General features: G+C 46.0%; 1 protein-coding gene across 3 annotated transcripts in view; it reads left to right on the top strand.

Moving 5' to 3' along the window:
• Positions 1-24,890, top strand: part of GRIP2 (glutamate receptor interacting protein 2) — a 165,741-nt gene that overhangs the window by 107,656 nt on the left and 33,195 nt on the right. For all 3 annotated transcript variants that reach the window (XM_090021476.1, XM_090021480.1, XM_090021479.1), the window contains exons 10-17: positions 3,165-3,290; positions 4,700-4,852; positions 5,309-5,495; positions 14,382-14,527; positions 15,225-15,305; positions 22,836-22,902; positions 24,137-24,282; positions 24,568-24,712. In XM_090021476.1, coding sequence (XP_089877602.1) covers positions 3,165-3,290; positions 4,700-4,852; positions 5,309-5,495; positions 14,382-14,527; positions 15,225-15,305; positions 22,836-22,902; positions 24,137-24,282; positions 24,568-24,712 — 1,051 coding nt within the window. The remainder of the gene's footprint in view (positions 1-3,164; positions 3,291-4,699; positions 4,853-5,308; positions 5,496-14,381; positions 14,528-15,224; positions 15,306-22,835; positions 22,903-24,136; positions 24,283-24,567; positions 24,713-24,890) is intronic.

The following is a 24,890-nucleotide window of genomic DNA, read 5'->3' as shown; positions in this document are numbered from 1 at the left end:
CGGCTTCTGCCCAGTGCATGGAGCTCCGGCTCCAGCTCCGCTGCTTTCCACCTGCTTCCCCTGCAGGGGCTGCTCATCTTGCCGGTCTGAAGCTTCCCCTACCCCGAGCAGGGCTGCACGGTGGCACAGGAGCAGAACAGCCCTGCTGGACCCAGCCAGCACACAGCTTCACCTTGTCTCCAGCAGCTACTGCCCCTGCTCTGGGGTTGCTTCAGCCCAGAGCATGGAGCTGTGCCTCCAACTCCAGCTACCTTGGTCCGCCCACCTGGTGCAATGAGCAGCCCCTGTGGTGGAAGCAGGTGGAAAGCAGATGGAGCTGGAGCTGGATCTCAGTGCTCTGAGCAGAAGCAACTGACCTAAAGCTGGACCAGTCTGGGCCAGCCCCTATGCGTCCACTCTCAGCAGCACCTGTGGGCTGGCCAGCTCAGACCCACAGCCCCAGCTCTGCAGCTGTGGGCAAGACAGGCAGCTGGCAGTACCATGGTGGCTAGCACTGGCCATGCCCCTGCTGCTGGAGCAGGGAAGGGGGTAGATGCCTGGCAGGCTGCTACACCCCAGACAGGCAGACCTCAGCTGCAGTTCCCCAGTGGGAGAAGGGAGGGGAACCCCTTCCCTTCTGCCTTTGCATTGGGGGGCCATGCTGGCTGGTGTCTGGCCATGCTCCAGCCCCTGGCTAGAGAGCAGAGGGGTGGGGACAGCCCTGCTCTATGGAGCAGAGAGCACAGCCAGCCCAGCACAGGGCTGCAGAGCATGCTGGGATGCTGGAAGACTCTGATCTAACTTAAACCAGGAAGGGGTCTGGGACAGAAGTTGCATAAACCAGTTTGACCCAAATCACTTAAGTCTGATACTACATCCGACCAGGTTTATCTGAAGCCAGTTTTGGCCATTTTGAAACAGGTTTATATGCACTGAACTTATGTTCTGTTACAGGTTTAAACCAGTTTCTGATCACTTAAACCGGTTTATGTGTAACTTCTGTGTTTAGCCTAAGAGAATAAGAATTGTTGTTTATTAGCAAAATAGTTTTTAATACAAGCACTTGTGTTTTGGGATCTAAACTCCAGGGCGGTGTCTCTTATATTCGAAAATGCCATAAAGATAATAACAAAAACTGCTAAATAAATTGCAAGAGAATCAGGACCACAAAGAAAAAAGAGCTGTCCCAAAAGACTCAGTGCCTGTAAAATTACCCATTGAGGATTATGATGTGATGGGCGTCATGTAAGCGGAATTTGTTTCCAGCATTTCAGTCAATGAGGTGGGTGACTTTTGAGATCAAATCTGCATGGTGAAATCACTAGCTGAGCTGGTGTGTCCCTGTCAGAGATGTGTTCCTCAGGATGGTCTGGTACTGCTTGTGCTACGAGCCATTTGCACACAGAGAGAGAGCGAGCCTGATTCACAGGGACTATCTCATCTGTGAAGGAGGAGTGTGCAAAGTTGGGAGTTCCAGTATAACTCACGGCTGCAGTGACTGCCTGCTGCAGGATGCAGCTTGAGCTCAGCTGAAAAGAGGAGGCAGGACTGATGCAAATTGACTTGTTTGCCAATAATTCTCCACAGAGGAAAAAAATTAAATATAGCCAGCACAGTGCCTATAGACAGCAAAATGTTTATGGGCACTGTGGGCATAGGAAACAGAACCAGCCCTGCACAGCAGAGTATTCCTTGAGCCTTGCTAAGAAAGTTGAAATATTACATCAAGTCAAACTTGAAATGCCCATGCTGGTATGTATATACCTCAGAGAGTGTGTTCGGCACTGTAATTTGGTATGGCAAAACCACAATCCCTGGTCCAAAGACAGGTCCATCCAAGAGTGTGATCCTGCCATCAAATTGGGAAACAAAGTGATTGGGCTGTCTCTGGGAGGCATCCTGTGAGAATCAGGATTTCTAAGAGATTGTTTTTAAGCTTGTTAGTGAATTAAATACTGGTAAAAGGTGCTAAGACTTGGCATCCTTATGGTATGCATATAACGGGTGTTTATACACATGCTTTGGGGGTGGCAGGAAGGGCACTTTAATTAGAGTGGGACTGAGAACTGCTCTAATTAACGCACCTGGAGCATCACATGTATCAGTGTCCCTGCACTGAAAAATGGTGGCGGGGTGCTTTAACTAAAGCTTGTTGAGCGAGCTTTAGTTAAAGTGCCTCTGCTGCCATTTTACAGCATGGGGAAGCTGATGCACATGATGTTGGAGTCTGCTGGAGTGCGGATTAATTGAGTCTACTCTGACACGCTGTAATTACACTGCATTGGAGCGGCCTTGCTGCACATTTATAGCTGCCCAAGATGTTTGGTATTAGCCAACGTTTTGCAGATTTCCCTCATGCTTCTGTGAATGTGGTTCAGCCTTGCTCTGAAAACAAAAGAGTTTGGTCACTAAGACCTTTGAGTCTTTGGCCTTTTGTGGTGGTGGTTTTGAATGCAGATACCTAACGATTGCTGAGATCACATATTCACTTTGCATGGGCTCTAAGTACTTAGGGAAATCCTAGCTAAAAATCCCACCCATAATTTTTTCACACCAGTAGTAGCATAAGCTGGAGAAAAAAGAGAAGAGAAGACCCTGAAGCATCTGAAATCTTTTCAACATTCAGGGTCCTGCAATGCAGTTGGTGAAGTGCCAGCACCAGTGGGAACTTTTTGCCTATAAGCAACTCCTGTGATTGAACTACAGACTTTGAAGGCTGATGACCTGTTGGTGCTATCAACATGGCTTAGATTCAGACCAGTGGTCCAGAAGGGAATTGAGGACCTGCTGTCTGTGGGGCAGGCTGAATTTCTGACCTCTGACTCACAGGTTTTTTACAGTGTCGTGATGTGAATTGGTGACACGTCACCTCCGATGATGCTGACTCACCTTCAGTGCATCCTGACACGGTTTTCTTGCCCAGATACAAATATAGATCTGTTTGTGTAAGAGGATGTTGGGGGGATGAGTTTCAGCCTTGTCAGGATTGGGGAGAACAGTGGTAGGCAGACCTGTGTTCAGGGAAAGGTTGGATAATGCCCGACTCAATCAAATAATATATAACTTCCCCGTAAACCCCTGTAAAGCTTTCCCAGTTATTGCTTCCTCAAAGGTGTTTTATTCCTTGTTGATCATTTTCTGCTTCCTCTCTTTGCATTGGTGTTTCTCGCACATGCTGCTTGTAGTCAAGGTGCAGAAGAGCGACCATCACCACTGCTGGGATCCCTGTGTCAACTACTGCCACACACATCACCCGGGACACTGCAAGACGCCCACCTGGAACCAGACCTCCAGCCAGGATTATTGCAAATGTAACCCATCCACTTAGCATTCGTGTGTGTCTCTGCAAGAGCTAATTATTCTGTTGCTATCCTTATTAACAACTGCCTTCCCAGTTAGCTTGAAGTATACCATCCAGGTTAGACCCACAATGCCACCCCTACTACAGGGGTTAGCAACCCTCCACAAATGTACCAGAGCATGTCACTTGAAGACATTTTGCTTGGCATGTGTGCCTTGGGGTGGATGGCAGGGGACCTTCAAGGGGCCCGATCCTTGTTGTGGCAAGGATCCCTTCCCTGACATCAACCCAGAGATGCACGTGCACCCAGTGCTAGTGATGACCCAGGCTGGAGCTCTGCAGCCATGGTGCAGCTGTTTGCAGCCTCCCCACCCCCTGTTGTGAGAAGCCTGGACTCTGTGGTGTGCGGCAGGAGTCTGCCCAGAGCCTGGGCTGGCCGTGGCAGGCAGCCAGGAGGGGTAAGCAGCTGTACCAGGGTCTGTGGAGTCCTGGCTTGGCTCGTTGCTGGTGGTGGGTGAGCATGCATCTCGAGGCAGATGGCAGGGATGGGACCAGAGCTGCGCTGCCACAACAAGGATCGGGACCTTCACAGCTTTGCTACCATCTACCTCTGGCATACCCACATCTTCCAGCTGTTTCTGGCACTCTGCCAAAAGCATTGCCAACCCCTGCCCTAGTACTTCAGAAACTGAAATCGGCATCCAAAAATACATCCAGTGCTGAGGGGGGGTTTTGTTATGAGCCTATACACATGCCTGAGGTTAACTATCCTTCCCTTTCCCTGCTGCACTATTGGCTTACCCCTGCTATGCATGGGGAACATGAAGGAGGTAGCTCTATAAAGACTGTACACCACATAAGGCACCAGCATGCCCAGCTTGGTATGTCCACAATCTGGATTTTCACAGGAACTTAGGAAAATAGGGCTGGATGGGACCTCTTGAGGTCACCTACTCTAACCCCTTGCTCAGGGCAAGATCATCCCTCACAGCCGTCGCAGTTTAGTGTTTGTCTAACCTGCTCTTGAAAATGTGTAGAGGTGGAGATCCCACAAACCTCTCTAGGTAGTGTTTTCCAGTGCTTTACAAGCAGTAGTGCCTTACAATGAGAGGTGGCCCGCAACAAAGAAAGCAGAGCTGTAACAGTAATGAGGGCGTGTTGGCTAATGGGGAGATCACCCAACAGACACAACAGTGTGTGTAGGCAGCCCTGCAGACACCTACCAATGCACATCCATATGGTTAGACAGTGTTTCCTTCAGGAAACACACTCCCGTTTGAATCTTCTGAGTAATTGCTTTTATAGCTAGCAAGTCAAAGTGTTGGTTTAAATGCTGTGGAAGAATCAGTTTGTTTTCTTAGTGCTGAAATGGTTTTCTGTGTGTGGGTGTGTAACACATTGTATATTTACAACATATAGCTCTGGTGGCTGCCAACTTTTCATCCCCAACCATGAATGCACAAGGCTTTCCCTGCCAGAATTCGAATACTCTACCTCGGAGCTCCCACCCCATGAGCCCGCGGGCCACCATGATGAGGAGGAGACAGAAGAAGAAGGAGCACAAGAGTTCACGTAAGGAGAACTGCCTGGCTGCAAGGCTGTGTTGCTTGGGTCTCTGGCTTTTCAGGCACGTACGCCTTTCTCATTTGCTCTGCAGAAAGTCTGTGTAGGCAACCTGCTGATCCCAATGCCATCAGTTCCTTCCTCTTCCTTTTCAGCTGTGAACTAGGACTAGCCTTGGTCAAAAGTAGTGGAAGGGTCTGTATGCTACACTGACCCTTGGAAATTGGTGCAATCCCCCACTCTTTGTTGCTCCTGTAGAAGGCTGCATGTGTGTATTCCCTGCAGGATAGCAGTCTTCCCCTGGCAGTCTTCTTTCTCCATAGAGCTGTAGAGAATGGCAAGTGGCATTTGTGGGCAGTTTGCATGTGTTTGCAACATGAAACATGGCAGCCACATTGCTGCAGACACTGCACAAAGCACATTGCTATCCTGTGCCTCAGCCTCATGTTTGTTCTCTTGTTACAGTGTCGCTGGCCTCCAGCACAGTGGGTCCCGGTGGGCAGATCGTTCATACAGAGACAACTGAAGTGGTCCTAAGGGGAGACCCCTTGAATGGCTTTGGACTTCAGCTCCAGGGCGGGATCTTTGCTACGGAAACCCTGTCTTCCCCACCTCTTGTCCGCTTTATTGAGCCTGACAGCCCAGCAGAGAGGTTAGAGACCTTGTCCCTGGTTGTTAAATGACAATTTTGGCAGTTTCCGTAGGGGTTTTCTTTCCCCATTGAGGATTATTTGTGTATTTATCGCTGTCTTTTTATTAACACATGTTCCCACCAGGGCATTCCCTGTGGGGAAAGCCAAGTGTGTACAGGAGCATATGATATACATTGCAGGACCTACTTGCTGGCTGTGTGTCACATCAGTTCCTGTGTTTCTTTGCATTACACAATTTTAATCCCTTTTTCCTCTAGGAGAACAGTAGTATGTAGAGGTTTCACCACACTGAAAGCCAGCATACTACAAATGAGCCCCAGTCTATTTAAATCATGGGTATCACATGGCCTATGGGCCAGATCTGGCCTGTTGAGCTGCTCTGTCAAGAAGTTGGGGGCATGGCTGGGCGTGGGAATTGGGTTGACATAGAATATGTGGTGCTTAGCAGGCATAAGGATTGGCAGCAGGAGGGTGAGCAGGAGCTGATACAGCCCTAGCCATCCTTTGGCTGCTAGCCTCATCCACACTGTCACGGCCTTACCTCCTTCTGCAATGGCCCCACAGCTGCCCGATGCTGGAGCAGTTACCACCACCACAAGCCACCCTGTGCTCGAGCTGGAGGTCTAGGTCTGGTTGGGGGCAGGAAGTGAGTTTGACACCCCAATGTAAATTAACCACTGTATCAAATCCATATTTTAACCAACACACGGCCTCTTTAAAACATACCTGCTTTGCACTCTGCCCCAAATTTAAGTGCCTGGATTCCCCAGGGTCTTATTTCCTTCTTCCAGTTATCATTGATGCTGTGGAGTCTTGCAGGGGAAGGTGAGCTGCTGTCTGATTCTTTCCATTGGAAAACTGAATACTTGGTTTGCTGCATATAAGTGATTTAATGTGTTTCACTGTGAAATATGGGTGGCGCTAGTCGCTGTGATATCAGCCTGCTTATATGCTTCACGGCTACTTTTAAATGGTTGTTGTAGTGAGAAATGACCATAAAAAATAGCAGTGTCAGATTCCACATGCACATCATTGAGAATCAGCACTGAGTTTATTTGTTCACAAGTGAAAAGCAAAATGTATGGAGCAACATTATCACCCTTTCTATTTGTGGGTGCTCAAGCTCCTGAAAAAGGTGGGTAAGCCTCATGATCACAATCTTAGATGGGGAACCTGAGGTTTGCCCTAGAGCTGCAGTAATTTTCCAACTTACTGCTTTTTCTGACAGAAAATGGCAATTAAATGCACCTGAAACTTTTTTGGGAAGCTATTTTAACACGTTGAACAAGATTTGACAAGAATCGGCACGAGACTTTCTCTCACCCATTCCATTGTAGTCAGTAGCTGGTATGGTGAAAGCATGCTCCTGAGATAGAAGAAACCTAGATTACCTGGTAAAGCAGGGACCTGTACTTTAATTTTGCATGTCCCAGATAAAAATTGTAACTAACAGACTTGGCTGGTTTGGAGCAAGGGGGTAGATATATTTGCTTGTCTCCTTTTTCACTGTCACAAGATCTTTCCTTCATCCTAATGCAGAATTGAAAAAATGTGGGAATTTCAAATTTTCATGAGATAAGACAACTTTTTTTGCCCACAGTAGCAAGCCAGTGGCAGAGCTGGTGCTAGAACCCAGGTGTGGTGGTCTAACCACTGGATTCCACAGATGGCTTTTTTTCCCTTGACTCATGAGCTCAGAAAAATCACTCTGTTCTTCCTGCGTCTCATCTTGTTACCAGTAGAAGACTCTTACCACTCAAACTTAGCTGCAGACTGCAGTGTAGAGATATCCAGCATAGCTCGGGTACTAGAAGTTGCCTAACCACAGCTGCACAGAGCTCTGGATGGGCTGGTGTCTGTCGGGTCAAAGAAGCAGGGTCAATCTACCTATTCAGAACTCCATGCTAAACTGTTTTCAGTATCCAAGCTAGCATGGATATCTCAATATGATAATCTATAACTCTTAATGTCAGCTAAATTTGAGCTATAAGTGTCTTTTAACTAGTAGTGATTCAGGAGGCAGAGAACACTGCAGCACAGGCAGATGCGAGGCAGAATAATTAACAGTGAGTTCTTACAGAGCAGATTAGAATCCAAATCATATTTCTGGAGTAATTTTGGCTTTGCCGGATTAAGTAGAACGAATGCCTGCTTTAGAGGGGTGAAGTGACTGAGTGAAACTGAAGCATAAGAAGATGGCTGTTTTGACTAAGAGGCTTTTACATCACGTTTTCTGACTATAGCTGCACTTTCAATCCTCACTGGACAAAGTACAGCAGCTTTCAAACAGCCACGCATGCCCACCCCATAGACACATTTTTCTTAGACTGCCTGTGATTTACACTGATGATCTGGCCTGTGTAATGCTATCTATGCTGGAAGTAACAAATAATTGTTGGTACCTACAGCAAGACCCTTCCTCAGTGAGATAAATCTCTGCAAGCCTTATCAGTGTTTTATTGGCGTGGCAAGGTTTCAGCTTCTGCAGACTGAGCCATGCAAATAAAACATTGATCAGACCCGCAGAGAAGGCTGAGTGGCATTTTATGTTGCTGGGGAAAAGGTCTGTAGCAGAATTGGATGTCACTTATTGAATTGTTGCCTTGTGATAGCTATGCTGTGGGACTGCTTGTGTGGCACCTCTTCCCAAAAGATATTTTTGTACATCGTGAAGACCGCACACTGTTAGACAAGGGGTGGAGGGCTGCCCAGAAAGGATGTTCTACGAGGTCCTCAGAAAACATTGTCCCATGCAGCATCAATGGGGATGGAAACTAATGCCTCCCATGTCTCGTTTGCTTAATTTTAAATCCAATTTGTATAAGCAGTGGTGCTTTTTGTTCCATTTCCTATTAACACAGCAGACTTGGAGCACACTGTGAAGTTCCAAGCTCCCTTTATAAATCAGGCATTAACAAAGCCTGCCCTCCCAGGGGGCCTTGAGAACAGCCTGGCTTCTCTTATTCTCTTGCCAAGCCTGAGAGCAGAGCCCTTGCTGCACAGTCTTGCCTGGATGCAAGCATCATGCATGTTCCTTTTCCTTTCAGCTGGAGTCGTACTCCCCCAGCTGCCTCCTTCCTCCATTCCCATTGTGGCAGGGCACTGTGTGTGCTGCCACTCTGAGGCCCTGGAGCTGGCAGCCTCCGGGTGCCTAATGAGGGCAGCCATTTTAGGCTCAGGGCTGCCTATATAAACAAGGCAGTTTGGCTGCTGAAGGAGAGGCAACAACATTGCCTGGCCTGAGGGCTGCCAAGTTTCATCTGGAGATAAGGGAGGAGCTGTAGGGGATGGTAGGAGGCTCCTGGTCCTGGGTATGACCGGAAACTACACCCTGCCGGGAATGGGTGGCCTGGTGGGGCTCCCAGTGGTGCGGGAGCCCCCAGGAAATGCCAGGCCAGTGATCACCCCGGTGAAAGGCGGGTCAGGGCATCTTAACCCCTACCCCTTGCCTTAGAGTGGGTCGCAGTACACCGGAGGTAGTTGTGGGGGTTTGAGACCCTAAGGAGGAGAGTTGGAGGCCAGGTGTGGCCAAGGCCGCCTGAGCCCTGCAGGGGTTTCTAGATCCTGAGGAGGAGAGTTGGGGCCAGGCATGGCTATGGCCACCTGAGCCCACCTGTGGAGGGAAGCCCCAAGACCCCGAGTAAAGGGGGCATTATGAGCGCTCTGGAGCCCCCAGCGAGAGGGGGCAGTGATCAGAAGCCCCAGAGAGAGGGCAATGTGGAGCCCAGTGAAAGGAGAGAGGGCTCAGCCAGAGAAAGGAAGCTGAGTCCTGACCCCAGTAAGTCCTCCAATGTGGGGAGGCAGAATTTGGGTCGAATATAACACCAGTAGTAGCACCGCGACCTGCTGCCCGGTGTGGGGAGTGAGAGTCTCCTGTGAGACCCTGAGGCACCAGTTGTGGTGTGAGGTAACCCGAGCTCCCCATGTCTGGAGGAGGACCCAGAGAGGGATAAGAGTATGGGTCATATATCAAGGCCTGCCAGAGCTTCCCCTGACTGGCCCAGGCAGGGGCCAGGACCAGGAGGGTCAGAAGGGCAAGGCGGCCCACCAAGAGGGATGCCCAAGAGCCAATGGCCTGGGGTCCCGACAGGCCTGGAGGTGGGCCAGGGCTAGTGTGAGCCAAAGGTCCCAGTGAGAGGACCACACCCAAAGGGGAACTGGTGGCAGGGAGATATGTGGCCCAGTATGACAGCGGCTGAGTCCATCTGAAGAGAGGAACCCAGGTGGGGTCCTACAGTAGGATTCTGGGCCCCATTGTGGGGGACTGGAGCGTATGAGAACATCATGACGTCATCAGCGAGGCTTGGGTTGTGGTGTAGGGGAGGAATGGAGCCGCAGATAGCGCCCCCTTGCAGCGGGGCAGAAAATGGGCAGCCTCTGCCTAATTACATCTAGTAATTAATCAATTAAGACCAAGGTGTGGTGGGCAAGAAGGTGGGTGGTTAGCCCAAGAACAGGTGGGTAGGCCTTGCGGAGATCGGCCCCGGTAGCCCCCCGTTACACCCATCACAGGGAATGGGCTCCCTTGCTTTGCAGTGTGGAATATGCTGGCGTTTTTTTGCAATCGCTTTCTGAAGCATCTTTCTAACTTCAATGGAGCAGGTTCTCCTTAGCCTGTTAGCTACAGTAAAGCACCTTAATCCCACTGGAATTGCTCCTCACAATGGATTGGAGTGCTGGGGGCTGGCAGGGTGAAGAGCCTTTTGTGGCGAGATGAAGTGAAAAGCCAGTATTACGTATGCACAGCACAGGATGCTCCTTGTTCCCACCACTTGAGCTAAGAACTTTATTGTCCCCTCCTGGGGGGGGTGGCAGCGGCAGTATTTTGCCTGCTAACTCCAAGATAACAGAGCCATGTGCTTCCACCCTCGGGGGCAGTTTCTCAGCTACGACCAGCCTCCAGTTTCATTTTCATGCTGTCATTGCCCCTTGCAGAGTGCGTGGGCATCTGTGCAGGCACTGAGCTGTATGAGGATTGTGTTGCTAAGGTGGTGTTCTTGCATACTAGGTTGGTGCTCTTGCACACCACTCAGCCGTTGAACCTTTCCAGATTGTGACGCTGCTTTCGTTTTTCCCTCCCTTACCCCCTGGGGAGCCCTCTTCCTAATGTGGTCATGGCATTGTTCTCCCCAGCTGGTCTCACTTAACCCTCTCCTCTTGGTCCTTCTTCCTATAATGGGATGTGGCTCAGTACAGCTCAGGTGAGCAGAGTCAGTTCCAGGGATGGCTGCTATTCTCTTGAAAGCAGCTGTCTTGCTGTGAATAGCTGCTGAGTGAGGCTCAGAGCAGCTGGCTCTGGAGAGCTGCTTGCTGGAGCTGGCTGCTGTGGAAGGATGAGTGAGAATCCAAGCAAAGGGGAGAGGGTTTGATTCCTAGCCCTGCCAGAGCACTTTGTCTCAGGTCAGTGCTTCACACCAGGTAGCAGCACAGGGCTGTGTTTAGAGAGCATCTTTCACTTAGTGCAGGGAAGAAAGTAGCTTCTCCTTTTTTCAGGCAGTTCAGCTCAGCTCTCCTTTATTGTCTGCTTTAGGTTACTAGGTGGCAAATGTTTTCAAGGAAAAGGCGCCCCTACCATTGGTTTTATAGCTGATGGCCTCTAATGGTTCACCTTCTCCATCAGTCACTTTGCTTATTAGGGGCTATTTGAAGCCTTTGGACTCAAAACTGGACACTGATTCAGAACCCTGCATCAGCAGCTGGAGTGATATAAGTCTGTTTTCCTCTTGGCTGGCTCCCTGTACAGCTTTCATGTTGCCTTTGCTCTATGCCTGTTCTCCTCTGCCTTGGGAAAGTCTGTGTTGCTGAAGCAAACAAGGTACCCACCCCTTGATCCAGGGGTACAGTGTGCATGGACAGTGGTTGGCAGGATCAGCCCCATGGAGACGGCATTTCCTAAGAAATGAAGCATGTCAGTGCTACAGCCAGGAGAATACAAGGCTGTTGACTCAATAGCCTGCTCCCACCATGAAGCCAAATGCAATAAGAAGCCAAAGTCCATGAAAATGTTTGTAAGAGTATTAACAAGGCACTTCTCATTTCAGCTTCTTCACTGAGTGGGGCAGAAGGTCATGGCTTCACCTCATGAAGTTTCATAAATCTGTGAAATAAGAGTGTAAAATACCATGATCGGCTCAGTCTAGTATTAAAAGAAATAAAATGTTTCTGACATGACACAGCTATTTTGCAGCCACACTGGGAAAAAAAAGAAATCTAAAGTTGAGCAAACAAACCTGAAAAATTGCACTTCCTGTGAGTGGTAAAGATGTAAGCTACTTTCTCAATGAGAAGAACTGCAGCTTCACAATTGCTCGTCTCGTGTCACTGGGTAATAATAAGGCAGTATCTTTTGATCATGAAGTTCTTTGATTCTTTCTTTCTGAGACTAGCATATTGCAATAACAGCAGAGCCCACAATGTGGAAAACGGTGTCTCTGTCGCCTCTACTGTAAGTTTTAGAGCATTTGTACATGCCATGTTTTTTGCCCTTTCTTGCACTGCAATGGCGCAACTATTTGCACAAGTGGGTTTTCTGGATGCTTTAAAAGTCTTTCTGGTGCATTCAACTAAAACTCCTCGGACTTAGTTTAGTTTGGCTTGTTGCAAGTGTAAATGTCACATCCGTGAATTCATTGTGTCCAAACACAAAGGCACTCAAAGACATGTAATGAGCCTCTTTGTCCACCAAATGATTCTGTGACTTTTTTGTAGTTCACCCCTTGGAATTGCTGCTGCTTTCAAATTGCTTCTGCTTTTTTTTTTTTTTCCTCTTATGCAACATGCCAGCCCCCTGCTCCCACAGCTGTGTGGCACAGCATGGGATGGGGGACCCTGGGCTGGGGGCATAGCATGGGACCTTCTCGCTCTCCTGCGGTGCCAGCCAAGGACCGGGCTTAATTCGTTCAAAAACCTACTGCATGCAAACACTGATGCAACACTCCAAAATAAAGTTAAATTTCATAAACCTATTTAATTTAATGAGGATTAAACCCCGTGACACATACAGGAGCCCTTACCCCCTGGGGAGCCCTCTTCAGTCCTAAAGGCTAAAGTTTTCAAATGTATGCACATGCATGAGACCACTTAAGCATCTAGTTGATTGCACAGCTGATTGATACAGTATTTATTCATAATCATAAGACACAGGTGTGTTCATCCCAATCAGGTAAACTCTTTAAATGTACATTTTATAGCATGAAGAGACATTTCACCATGGATGATGCAAAGTCAAACAGCAAGGAGCATACAACATCAGCTTAATGCACTTCACCCACAAAATCACTTCTGGATTCCCTCTCCCAACTCATCCATATCCCAACTTGCACAGGCCAGAGCAAAAAGAGGGGCATTTTTCCACACCCAACTACCAAGTGTGCTCTCTTGCCACTGTGGCTTTCTACCGTATATGTATGGCTTGTTTAAAGTAGTAGTCATTTCCTCATCTCCCTTGACTATGGCACCATCATAGTCTTAAACCATGGTGCTATGGGTAGGTAACATGTTCTCTTACAATTAAATATTACTTTAAGTGGTGTGGAGTGAGCTTTGTGGTAGTTGAGATATGGTCTGTCTTTTGTGATGCATCAATAGAAGCTCAGGCAGATGAAGGGGTTGGTTGGATGTCATGCAATAGCAGGTAAAGAGTCTCGAGTCAGATTTACAATAAGGAGCTTTGAGGGGCTCAAAATGTGCCAGTGGAGCAGTACATTTCTCCCAGTGCTTCCTACTGAGACAAATTTGGGGTCCCCTTACCTGAATGAGGCAACTATAAATTCTGAAGTTCTGCCTCAGGGCAAGCACAATAACTGAACAGAAAGGTGAGAAAAGAACAATTGTAAAATACTGCTTGTGCTGAGTCCTCTCTAATCATTGAGTAATAGTTAGGTGTGGCTATGAGAAGGGTTTAGGTTTTCCATCATCCACTCAACAATCATAAAGAATACTGCATTCATGGTCCTGCAGAGTCATATGCTGGGATAGATGACCTCTGTCACATGGCTCAGGGCCTTTCTGTTGTTACGGCCGTGGGGCTTGTTTGGGAATGCATTGCTTCCTCTTTGAAAAAAATCTGCTCTGCTGATATGCACCGATGAAACCCACAGCACAGAGCCTCTCTCCTACAGCTGTACAACTGCAACCTAACTTTGCAATTCATAGGGTGCTTCCAAATGTAAAGCTTTTTTTCCTTACAAAAAATAAAATAAGCGACATCACAGTTTTATAATGGAGGGATATCATACCATAATAATATTGGCCTTTTCAAGGCAGTTAAACAGTATCAATGTACATTTGGCTTCCAGAAATGCAATTACAAGGGATAAATGATTATCCAATTTGCTGAGACATTTCGGTGAGTTCATTGGATTGTAGCTTCAATATTAACCACATATTAATCAGAGGACTGTGTAATTCTCAATGCCATTAGTTTGGGCACGAATGGACTCGGACACATGCATAGACAGAAGCGTACTATTGGATATGGATAAAGAAAAAGGGTAACTAGTTTATCCTCACTTTTATCTCTCATTTCACAGCTGGGATGATGATTTCTAGAGGTGGCAGGGAACAGTTTTGTGTTAATTGCAGCAAACTGAAAAGAACTGCTTACTTGAGAGTAGAACATGGCTGAGCTAAAGAGTAGGCAAACCATTAAAAGACGCATCTGAATTTCTGACATTTTTCCTGGTGTTACTAGATTCCCTGCACCATCTTGTGCATTTTAGAACTCTCTGTGTGTGTGCACGCACGCGCACACATATATTTTGGTCCCATTCCTATAAGCTGTCAACAGCTTTAGTGATTTGAGATGTGCCTGGTAGAGGTAGTTTATCATCGTCTATTGTTTTGTTTTGTTCCTCTCTCCCTCTCCGTTCCAATCTGGACGGCAGATGTGGGCTGTTACAAGTAGGAGATAGAGTACTTTCCATCAATGGCATTGCAACTGAAGATGGGACTATGGAGGAAGCCAATCAGCTCTTGCGTGATGCAGCTCTTACTAATAAAGTTGTGCTGGAAATCGAATTCGATGTGGCAGGTATGTCACTCATGAATTTGTCACTCTCTTGTTGCCTTCAACAAATGTTCTGCTAGTTTATCATTAGCCTCAGTGCAGGGAAAGCCTGTTCCAAAAATGCACCCTGCCCTTGGTAAGAGGAACTGGTAGATCAACGTGAGCTAGGAACAGAGATATGTACTGGCAGGTTAAATCCATGCATCTATTTAACAAACTCCTCTGCATGGGCATGCATGCTGTGTAAGTGAATAATAATATTTTCTTCAGATAGTTATGCATTTAATTGTAGAGAGAGGTAGTCTATAAAGTGCCACTGTGCCCTGCCTTTTGCCTATGCATTTAATTCATAGGTTCACAATAGTGAGTCACCAATCCTATTAGCTGCTACTAGGGTTTGGATTTGACATGTAAAGATTTCATGTCAGCTTTGGCACAGCTGCCTTTGACCCTTTGAACCTAGCCATACTGTGGCCCTGAATTGTATTTGTGGCTCTACAATATCTGCATATTTCAATAAGTCAACTTTTTCCTAAAATCCCTGAAGCTGTTGGTGACAAGAGTACACTGACTAGACGATATACTATGCTGCGTTACAGTTTTTAAGACCAGTAAAACGCATTCAAGCTAATTTTCTCTTAGGTTCAAAGTAGTCCTTCATCATAAATGAAAACTCTGTCCTTCCCTACGCTTACTCTCATCTGTGGTTTGTTTTTTATAGAGTCCGTCATACCGAGCAGTGGTACCTTCCATGTTAAACTGCCCAAGAAAAGAGGTGTGGAGCTTGGAATTACGATCAGCTGTAAGTATGGCTTAGACAGTCGTTACAGCAGCTGGCAGTAGCAAGAACCACTGGCTTCCAATCTAGCTTTTCAGAAGGACACAGTACAGTGCAAGAAAATTATTTAGTTTTTAGTGGCATCTACAGGGCTTTAGGCTTGCATCAAACTGAATGGTCCTTGCTTCAAGGAGTGTGGAGTTGAAAAGAAGGAAAAGGGTATGTGACAGATGAGGGAAAGGTAGACGACACAAGTGGAGTGGTCAAGGCAGGATATGAGTCTATCAGAGATGATATATTTTGATAATACAACATTCCCTTATGTATCGACTGCTCATAATTAGTCTGCTATGTGTCTTTTCAGCTAGATAACTGAAGATGCTGTGGTACAGGTAGCACCTGATTCCCGTTCTAGTTCCTCATTCGCTGGATTTGCATTAAAAGTCTTGGATGAAATCCTCACACATTTTAGATGGCAGTGACCAAAATGCCCCTTGATTTCACTTCTTACTACTTCATACTTTTTTAGATATTGCATTGTAAGGCAGATTACAAAGTGAAACTAAAGTGAATGTTACTAGAGAGAAATGTAAAACCTGAAGTGTTATATGGAGGGGGGGAGCCAGGGGGGCTTATTTGGCATTGGATACATCTGAGGGAAGAAATACCATTAATTTTTAAACAAAAGATTTCAGTCGAATATTTTAAATGGCATAAAATGCTTCTGTTGGTGGGTTTTCTACAACCTCTAGGTATATAGGGCTGGAAGGAGACCCGTACACCATCATTCCAGCCCCCCGTGTGTTTTCAAGTGGTTGTTAACCAAAGAAATTCTCCAAATCACCAGCACTTCCCCTACAATGGGACGTAAATATTTGCCTAAAGTACTTAAGCGCCCCTCAAAACTGTTCTGTTATTTTGATGTTTCGCCCATAGGCTATAATGGGGAATCATATAAATGCCTTAAACTTTTGTCATTTCTTGCCTGATTCAGATAAACGTTGCCGGGATGGTAGCCTCATCTGAGGGCTCTGGGGTCATGCCTGACTCCTTCCAGGGGTGTGAACCCCCGGATCTGCACGCCAGATGAGAGGAGGCTGCTGCTGCTGCCTGGGACTGGTGCTGGGCGCAGACCTCTCCCAGCGCAGGGGAGGATTGATGCTGCCACTGGTCCCAGGTGGCAGGGGCAGCTTCCTCTCATCCAGCACACAGATGCGGGAGCCCGCGGCCCCATGGAGCTCAGCCCAGCAGCGGGAAGCGGGGAGAGCCAGGGCTGCGCTCTACCTCTCGCCGCTGGGCTGAGCTCCATGGGGCTGCGGACCCGCTTGGAGCACAGCCCTGGCTCTCCCTTGGCCTGGGCCATTGGGCTGCTTCAAAACAGCTTTGAAACAAACAACTTGGCGAAATTTCACGCTGCCCTACTGAGTTGTAGCTTGGTCACTGAATGGGTGCAAATAAACGAGGCTTACTGCATTGGTGGCAGTGCCAGACTGGGTAGGGAGACAAGCGTGGCTTAATTGTATGGGGTTTGTTGCATACTGAGCAGGAGTGAGAGGCTGGCACTTGTTCCCTCAGTGGTGGTCCTGGGCTTGGGAGCAAGTCAGTACTGATGTACCCGTTGTCTATCATTCGGATTTCTTTTGTGGAGATGTGAAAGTCACAGAAGTCAGCTTCACCCTTCCGGTCATGAGTGCTGCAGTGGAAGGGTTCGTATTAGTTCTGTGACCGCTGTTACTGTGGAAAAGTATTACAGAGAGTCTCTTCTATTTCTCCCTGGTTTGGAGGGATATGTTGGTTGTGGAGCTTAATTGTTTACAAAAGCCTCTGAGGTATTCAAAGAGGTGTTGGTGAATGTAACTGCAGAAAGAGATTTTAGACACCCTAATTCAGAGAACAGGCTCATAATGACTTGTCTCCGCATTTTGATTGTCAGAATGTGTGCCATGAAGCACCCGCATCCATTTCAGGCTACTTTCAGTCCTAATGACATACTTAGGCTCCTATAGACTTTGTTTAAATCTCCTCCAGATTAAAATCTATGGCAGTAAAAAACCTAACGATTGTGTTTTATGTGTATTCGATATCCTGACCTCTTAAAAGAAGTTAAACATTTGTTTTTAGCCTCGGGAAAATTCTGGTTGATTAGACAAAGGAAATTTTTCTTAGCCTATGAAAAATGTTTTCCCCAGGGAAAACTTTGTATGATTCACTGTAGGGTGCAATTTTGTTCTTGTTGCTGTTAAATGGGTATTCAATCTGTCATTCATTTTAACAGTACATTAACACTTTATATAGCATATAATTTTGAAACTACTTTATGAACTTTAACCAATCCATCACGGTGCCCCTATTGGAGCACCATAGATGAGTCTATGTTGTGTTTCACTTGAAGCTGACAGAAGCAGAGCCATAGATTGTGCCCTGGCCACGGTTACTAATGGGACCGTTCTCAAGGCCAGGGTTAGAACTTGTGCACAGACAATATCTTTCATGTTAATAACAGGTCCACTAGGGATATATTGACCAATCGGAACTGGCCAAATCGTATTTTCTGTCTGGTCTGCCTTCCCCGTTAAAGTTGCCGCTTTAATTATGAATTGGGAACTGTTCCACTCTGGCACTTTTCTGGAAGCAAAATATTCTGTCATGGTCCAGCGTCTAAAGACTTTGAAAATAAATAGATATGCGATGGCATAAATATCCTGCTAGAAGCATTTATAATTTATGAACCTGCCATTAAAGTTAATGAATGATAGAGGAAGAAGCCAGTGTTGTGTATTTTATTTTGAATGCTACTTCCTTGTCATTGATTCAGGTTTACTTTTTTTTTCTCCTTTCACATATAGGTATCCCTAGATTATTGGGCTTTTTTGTTTCATTTTTGGTTTCCCCCCTCTTTATGAATGTTTGCTTTCATAAATGCACTCTGATGGCATTATTACAATTTGTTTAATTACACATGGGCAAAACATTGCTTTGTCTCAATCAATAATGAAAGGCATTTATAACCGGAGGAAGCGCTGATGCGTGCACTGTGTGCTCATGCTCCTAGAAGGGGAATAATTTACCAATACGAGTCATTATGCATCCTATTAAAAACACAAAACGGACATGTGTTTTGAGCCTCTTCATCCATCATATTGTAAACAGTGAGATAGCCAGAATCGTAGCGGAGGTGGCAAGAGACCGAAAGCAATTTATAAAAAGTAAATAACGATATCGATCATCTCGCCTTTTTATCACTGCCCAGTCACCACAGCCAAACGCTGGTCTTATTTTGAGTTCTTTCCCCCACAACATCCTCCTCCTCACTTCACCAACTGTTGATTTATGGAGCCTGCCCTTGGCCCCCAGAGTAGCCCTTAAAATGTCTTCTGTGCTGCTAAACGCACTGAAAAGTATAGTTTAAAGTTGAAAATATATGGGCCTTGTCTACCTGAGAAAATAGTGCAGTTTGAACTAAATTAGTTTGCCTCGGCATTCGTAAACCAAGATAAGAGAGTCCGCAGCAGACCAGTGTGCCCCTTTCAGTAAATCAGTTTGCATCTCTCTGTGTAGATCTATCTGTTTTAGTTGCTTTCTGTGATCCTCGTTTCTGGAGCAGCTGAACTGTTTCTCCCATTTTTGCAGTAGGAAACCGAGGCACAGAAAGGTTTTATCTACAATACAAAGCTGCAATGCTTTATCTGAGCTGGCAGAGTATAGTTAAAGCCCATGAAAGCCAGCCGTCTAGCTGGAATAGATATACAACAATATAAAGGTGCTCTGTTACTAGTACAGGTATTCTCATGCACGAAGAGATTGCAAAGGAACCTTATATTTGTCCCTGGTAGGGCTTTTATTTAATAAACAAAACAAAACGGATTCCTTGGTGATTTGAGGCTCAGGTTTTGGACCAGTTTTTCAGCTGATCCAGTGAAATCAGGACAGCTTTATTACATAGGCAAAATAATGCTTGTTCAACAAAGGATCCTGGCCACCACTTTACCAGTTGATAGGTGCTAACAAAGCAAATGAAGCAACCAGAGCAGCAGAAAGGGGATCAGTGCAATTGGTGATCAAGCTTCCTTTTTTGGCTTTATAGTTTCCTTCTGCTGCCTATGCACGGGCCTAGCTCCTGCCTAAGCCCCTCTGGGATCCAGAAAGCAAGGGAGAGCAGTGCTTATGTGCCCTTAGGATCCTGATCAGGCAGACAGGCTCAAAGCATGCCTAAAATGATTCTTGCCTCTGAGAGCTTTCTAAATACGAGACAAAAGATGAGAACAGACTGATAGGGAGGCGTGAGGAAGCATTGAGATATATTGGTTAGCTCTGCTTGCCAGCCATTGGCAGGGGGGACTTTTAAGTGGGACAATGATGTGGCTTGGTAGATGTGCACAGGAGGCTCCTCTCACAGTTTTTGTGAACAGCCTCCAAAGACACAGATCACCTAAGATGCATCTTTGGGTGTCTTACCATACAATGTTACCTTCTATCCCCCTCCCTCCCACACCCCCCTCACCTCATCTTTCAGGTTGCCATCAAAAACAGGATCGCAGGTCTGGTTAAATGAAAACATGTTCTTGAGAACCTTCTTGGAATAGGCTCCTTTCTCTCTTCTCTCTCTCAAAACACTGTGAATTGAAAAGGGGGCCAAATTTAACAGTAGTGAGATATAACAGGGTCATAATAGAGGTCCCCTGTTATGGTTGGTTTCGTGGTGGAGAGAGGTCACTACTCGAGTCAAGAAATGAACTGTTTTTCCTCTTCACCTTTTCTATCACTCAGTGAATTAGAACAACCAAACAGCCTCTCAGTTTGTTTGACTTCCAGCTGTAAATTGAACTAGAGAGCACTCAATCTGCAGATAAAAGATGCATGAAATGAAAAACGTGCATCAATGCGTTGTCAAAGAGATGCTGTGAGGACAGCTCCCTTAGGTTCTCCTGCACTCAGCAGAAACACTGCTACCGCGCTGTCGGATCAATCAGGTTTGATTCTTTCCCGTCTGCCCTGAATATTATGCTCAACCCAGTGAGGCTTGAGCACAGCTTGGCCACCTTTTATACAGTGAAATATGGAACGGTTTGATCAGGCAGGGAAAGTACCTCCTTAAAGATGACCAGCAAAGTTTTTTGGTGTCCCCCCCCCCAGCAACCCACATAATAGTACATATGTTCATACGTTTTTAAACTCGTACAATACACTTATTATAATGTTGGGGATTTTTTGTCCTATTCCTTTGGATTTTGCTTTGGATTCTTTAATCTCAGAAGCTCATGCAAATTCAGTTGCTGTGAAATAGTGACATCACAAACCTTATGGGCACGTTAATCATTGGCTGTAATCTGAGATGCTCGTAGACTGTACAACTTCTGCCCTCCCATGCACACTCTTCGCTGCAAGGCACTAATCATGTCAGCTGAGGCCATCCAGCAGCTGTAACCAAGGCGGGATAGCAGGGTATAAGTATGGAGTGTGACCAAGTGACAGAAGAATGCTTGTGGCAAAAGGCTGCTACATGAATAGCAATGAGGTTACAAAGGGGCGATTCATCAGCCCTTTCTGGGATTTTCTAAATAGGGACCACAGCCTGTTTTTGAAAATATAACTGACCATAAAATTTCAGGCTTTTCCAAAAATGAGGGAGATATTGGGTCTCCCTTGACTCCAGGTCTCAGATGTGCAAAAGATGTTCTGCTCACCTTTCACTGAAGCACCTGTCTGTCTTGTCAGAAAACAGAAGTTCAAGTCATAGCATTGAATGTGTTCCTACCTTGTCTAAATAAAATGTTGTCTTTTCTCTGGGTTTAGCTACTCAGGTGGATTTGTAACCATCCCTTCCTGTGCTGTCAGTGGCTGTTTCCATTCTTCCAAATACCTGAAGCTTGGGGGAAATGGCTTAAATGCCACCAGGGTCTAATAGATGACTTCAGCACTATAAGTGAAATCACAGCCCCACTGAAATCAAAAGCCTTTAACTTGAATGGAGGATGGATCTCACTGCAGCTGCATACTATATGCTGTAAAGTTTGAAATGTACAGGTCCACATTAGACAAGTGTATCTAACATACTATATTTTCTTGCATGCAACATGCACCTTTTGCCCCCCCCCCCCAGCGAAAAAAACCCAAAAAACCAACAAAACTGCTCGTGGAAATTGGACTGTCTGTTATGTGAGAAATATGGCAAAAGTAGGTTCTGCCACTTGCCTGCTAAAATCCAAAGTAGAATCTGCAGCCAGCCACAGGGAGGAGAACAATGCAGAGGCTCTGCTCTCTGGTTGCTGCTGCTCAGTTACTACAAGGAAAGATTTTTTTTTTTTCCATTCTGCCTTTCAAAAACAAGATGCACATTATATTCTGGGCCACATATGTAAGAAAAATGGCATTTAATTAAGCTGAACCAAAGGAAAGGAGGGTTTCCATAGTCACACTTCTATTTGCCTGAACATGACAGAAACTTTACCACGGTGTAACCCCACTAACTAACACTCAATTACAGGCGCTAAACAAAGAGACGAGGCTCAGTTAAGTCCTGAACAACATATGCTTGAGACAGGTTTTGCAGGTTGGGAATTAAATGAAGATAAGACAAACTGAATAGCTGGTTTTGTAAATTTATGGTGCAGAGAAAATGGTGATCTTTTAATGACCCAAATAGGGCCAGTCTGGCCCGCAGCCTTAAAAGGTTGCTGACTGTTGTTTTAATAGATTACATTAGATCTGTGCACTTTTCCTTCCTATTGCTATCTTATGAACTAAGTGAGAACATAGAATTGCAGATCTTGACAGAGGAAGTAATTCCTGGTCACCACCATATACAAACTGAGGGCCAAAACTTCCACTTTGTTCTGAGCGTGGGGTCATGTGAAAGTAAATCTAGTGTTATGCCATTGAGAATTAGACCTGGGCTTAAGCTCATGAAAGCAATGCTGCAGTGCAGCTACAGACGTCTCTCTGACATTTGCTGCTGAGGTTAGGTTAAGGATATTAAGAGTGGCTACAGTTTTGAGATGTAGAGTTCACAGAAGCAGGTCAAACCCAGTGTTTAACTGCAGAGGTATGAGTCGTATGTCACCACAAGCTACTGGTAGACCCAGCAGATTTCCAGGTTGACTGCTCATTTATTCAGAGTTCCCAAATCATCCTGTGCTATGAGATACTCAGGAAACAAGCCCCACATTTCTGCCAGCTGCTGCAGTCAGGTCACCCCCTTGTGTTGCTCACCTTGAATAACCATCATGCTTTCTGAAGGGTGCATGCGTCTTGGTTAGACCTTTGCAGAGATCAGAAGCTGGTGCCCTTTTACACTTGGTTCCACCCCTTGCTCCAAAGGAGACTGAAAGAAACCAGCTGGGTAGTGTAGGCAGGAAGTACATGTCTAGTGGGGTTAGCCCCTTTTATTCCAGATTTATCCGATAAATTCTGTGTGAAACTCTGCTGTTGCCAAACTAGGGCAAATTCCCTCTCCTTATAACTTCCTTTTCTTCCTGTTCAGTGCTACAGGGTGATAGAGCCTATACCAAATGTTATACACATGCAGAGTTTTATTGACTTAAATCTCTTTTGCAGCTGCAAGTAGAAAGCCTGGTGAACCTTTAATTATCTCTGATATCAAGAAGGGGAGTGTAGCACACAGGTGGGTACAGTCTTTTGCTGTCTGACAAACCCATCAGAAAATATCCTATTCCTTCATGAAGGGGTGGGGAGAGGTCCACAGAGTTGAGGTCTGAACTTTGATGTGGCTTTGAACTCTGCCAGATCCAGAGGTTTGTCAGTTCATGATAAAGTCTAGGTTTACAGATTCTTTCATGACCCAGCTCTGATGATGGCTGTGGTGCTCAGCCAGCAGACAAGCTGGTCCCAGCTCCAGAACCAAGGCTTTTTAGAAGATCCAAAAGTACAGAGATGTTTACCTCATTTCTCTCTATTTAAAGGCAAAACAGGTAGCAAGGGGAATTTCTCACACCCAATCCATGAGTGTTGGTTCCTGTGAACTGCTCAGTTGTGAGTGAAAAAGTGCATACGTGAACACAGCACCATTCCCTGAAGAAATAGAAATCATTTAATAGGATCGCAACAAAGAATATATGCATATGGTCTAGGAATGGCTCTTTTCAAAATGACCACCTCATTTCAAACTCTTGTAGGAGAGGTTTTCAGTGTGGATGACTAGAGCCGTCCAGACCAAACAGGGTTCAATTTTTGAAAGGGGGTTGTCGGCTGAGCCCTGCTGAATCAACTTCCCGCAGCTTCAAAAAGGCTTAAGTGCTCACCTCCTCAAACTCCAGCTTTTGCCCTGCATCAAACCCTGTGGCCCAACTCCTTACTTGGGATGTCTTCTGGGGAAGGGAGAAATGAAAGAAGCCACTGATGCAATGAATTGTGAGGACGGAGCCCAAAACTGTCAAAAATGACTCAGGCCCTTTGTTGTCCACCTTCTGAGAGACCTTTTAAAGATCCTCAGCGCTCTTTCCTGGGTCAGGCTCAATGATCTAATAAGTCCCTTCTGACCCTGAAATCTATGAAATCTGATTTCCAGGAGAGAGTGAGCATGAGGTTCTCTTCTGGTGCTTTAGGTAGGGTGCAAGTTACCTGTTTTGAGTTGATATGAATATATTTGCACAACTCTAGATGCATACAGGTACCATGCAAATGTTTTTTTTCTAATCCTCAGCTGCCCAAATTCTATTGCCCCTGGTGGGGGGTGGGTTTCTAGGAGAAGATCCAGAGTGGTAAAGGCAATATTATTGCCTCTGTTACTGAAATGAATGAATAGCAAGATCTGAAAGGCTATTATAAATGTTCTCTTTCCTTCTCCCTCTTCTTTCCCCTTCCTCCCCTTCCCCCCACTTCCTTTCCTTCTTGTGCAGAACTGGAACCTTGGAGCCAGGGGATAAGCTGTTGGCCATCGACAACATCCGACTTGACAACTGCTCAATGGAGGATGCCGTGCAGATCTTGAAGCAGTGTGAAGACCTGGTCAAATTGAAGATTAGGAAAGATGAAGATAACTCTGGTATAGTTACCCCAATGCAAATTGCTGTCTGACCACATTAATGGCAGTTCCCTATAGCTAGCACAAACAAGTAAAGATAGCCTGCACAGCTTGTCTGGTGACTGGCTTCCAGTTGATTATGGACTGTTTCTGTTCTTCTCTTTAAAGTGGCCTGGACATTAGAAATCCCATTCTGTCCAAGCACAGCACGTGACCTCAGGATTTTGCCTCTAAAAGGCATCTTTCCCTACTGCCTGTCTATTTAAAAGAAAAAAAATCATTCCGCATCCCTGTTTCCTCTTCCAGATGAACAGGAGACAACAGGTGCTATTATCTACACAGTAGAACTGAAGAGGTATGGTGGCCCCTTGGGAATCACTATCTCTGGAACAGAGGAACCTTTTGATCCAATCGTTATTTCAGGCCTGACCAAACGAGGGCTGGCGGAAAGGTGAGGTACATGGGAACCCCGGCAGGGCAGAGGTTTATAGTGAAACTGGGAGGGGATTGTGATCTTTTGCCAGACTTAAAGAAGCATTGAGGGGAGGTTTTTCTTTGGTCTTAATGTATCCTTAACATTTGCTGGATCTATACAGTCCAAGTACTATCATACCCCTACACCAGCTATG

This window comes from Crocodylus siamensis, chromosome 11 (assembly GCF_052110815.1).
Source record: "Crocodylus siamensis isolate JL-2025a chromosome 11, ASM5211081v1, whole genome shotgun sequence".
Taxonomy (NCBI): Eukaryota; Metazoa; Chordata; order Crocodylia; family Crocodylidae; genus Crocodylus; species Crocodylus siamensis.
This window is presented reverse-complemented; position numbering and strand designations above follow the sequence as displayed.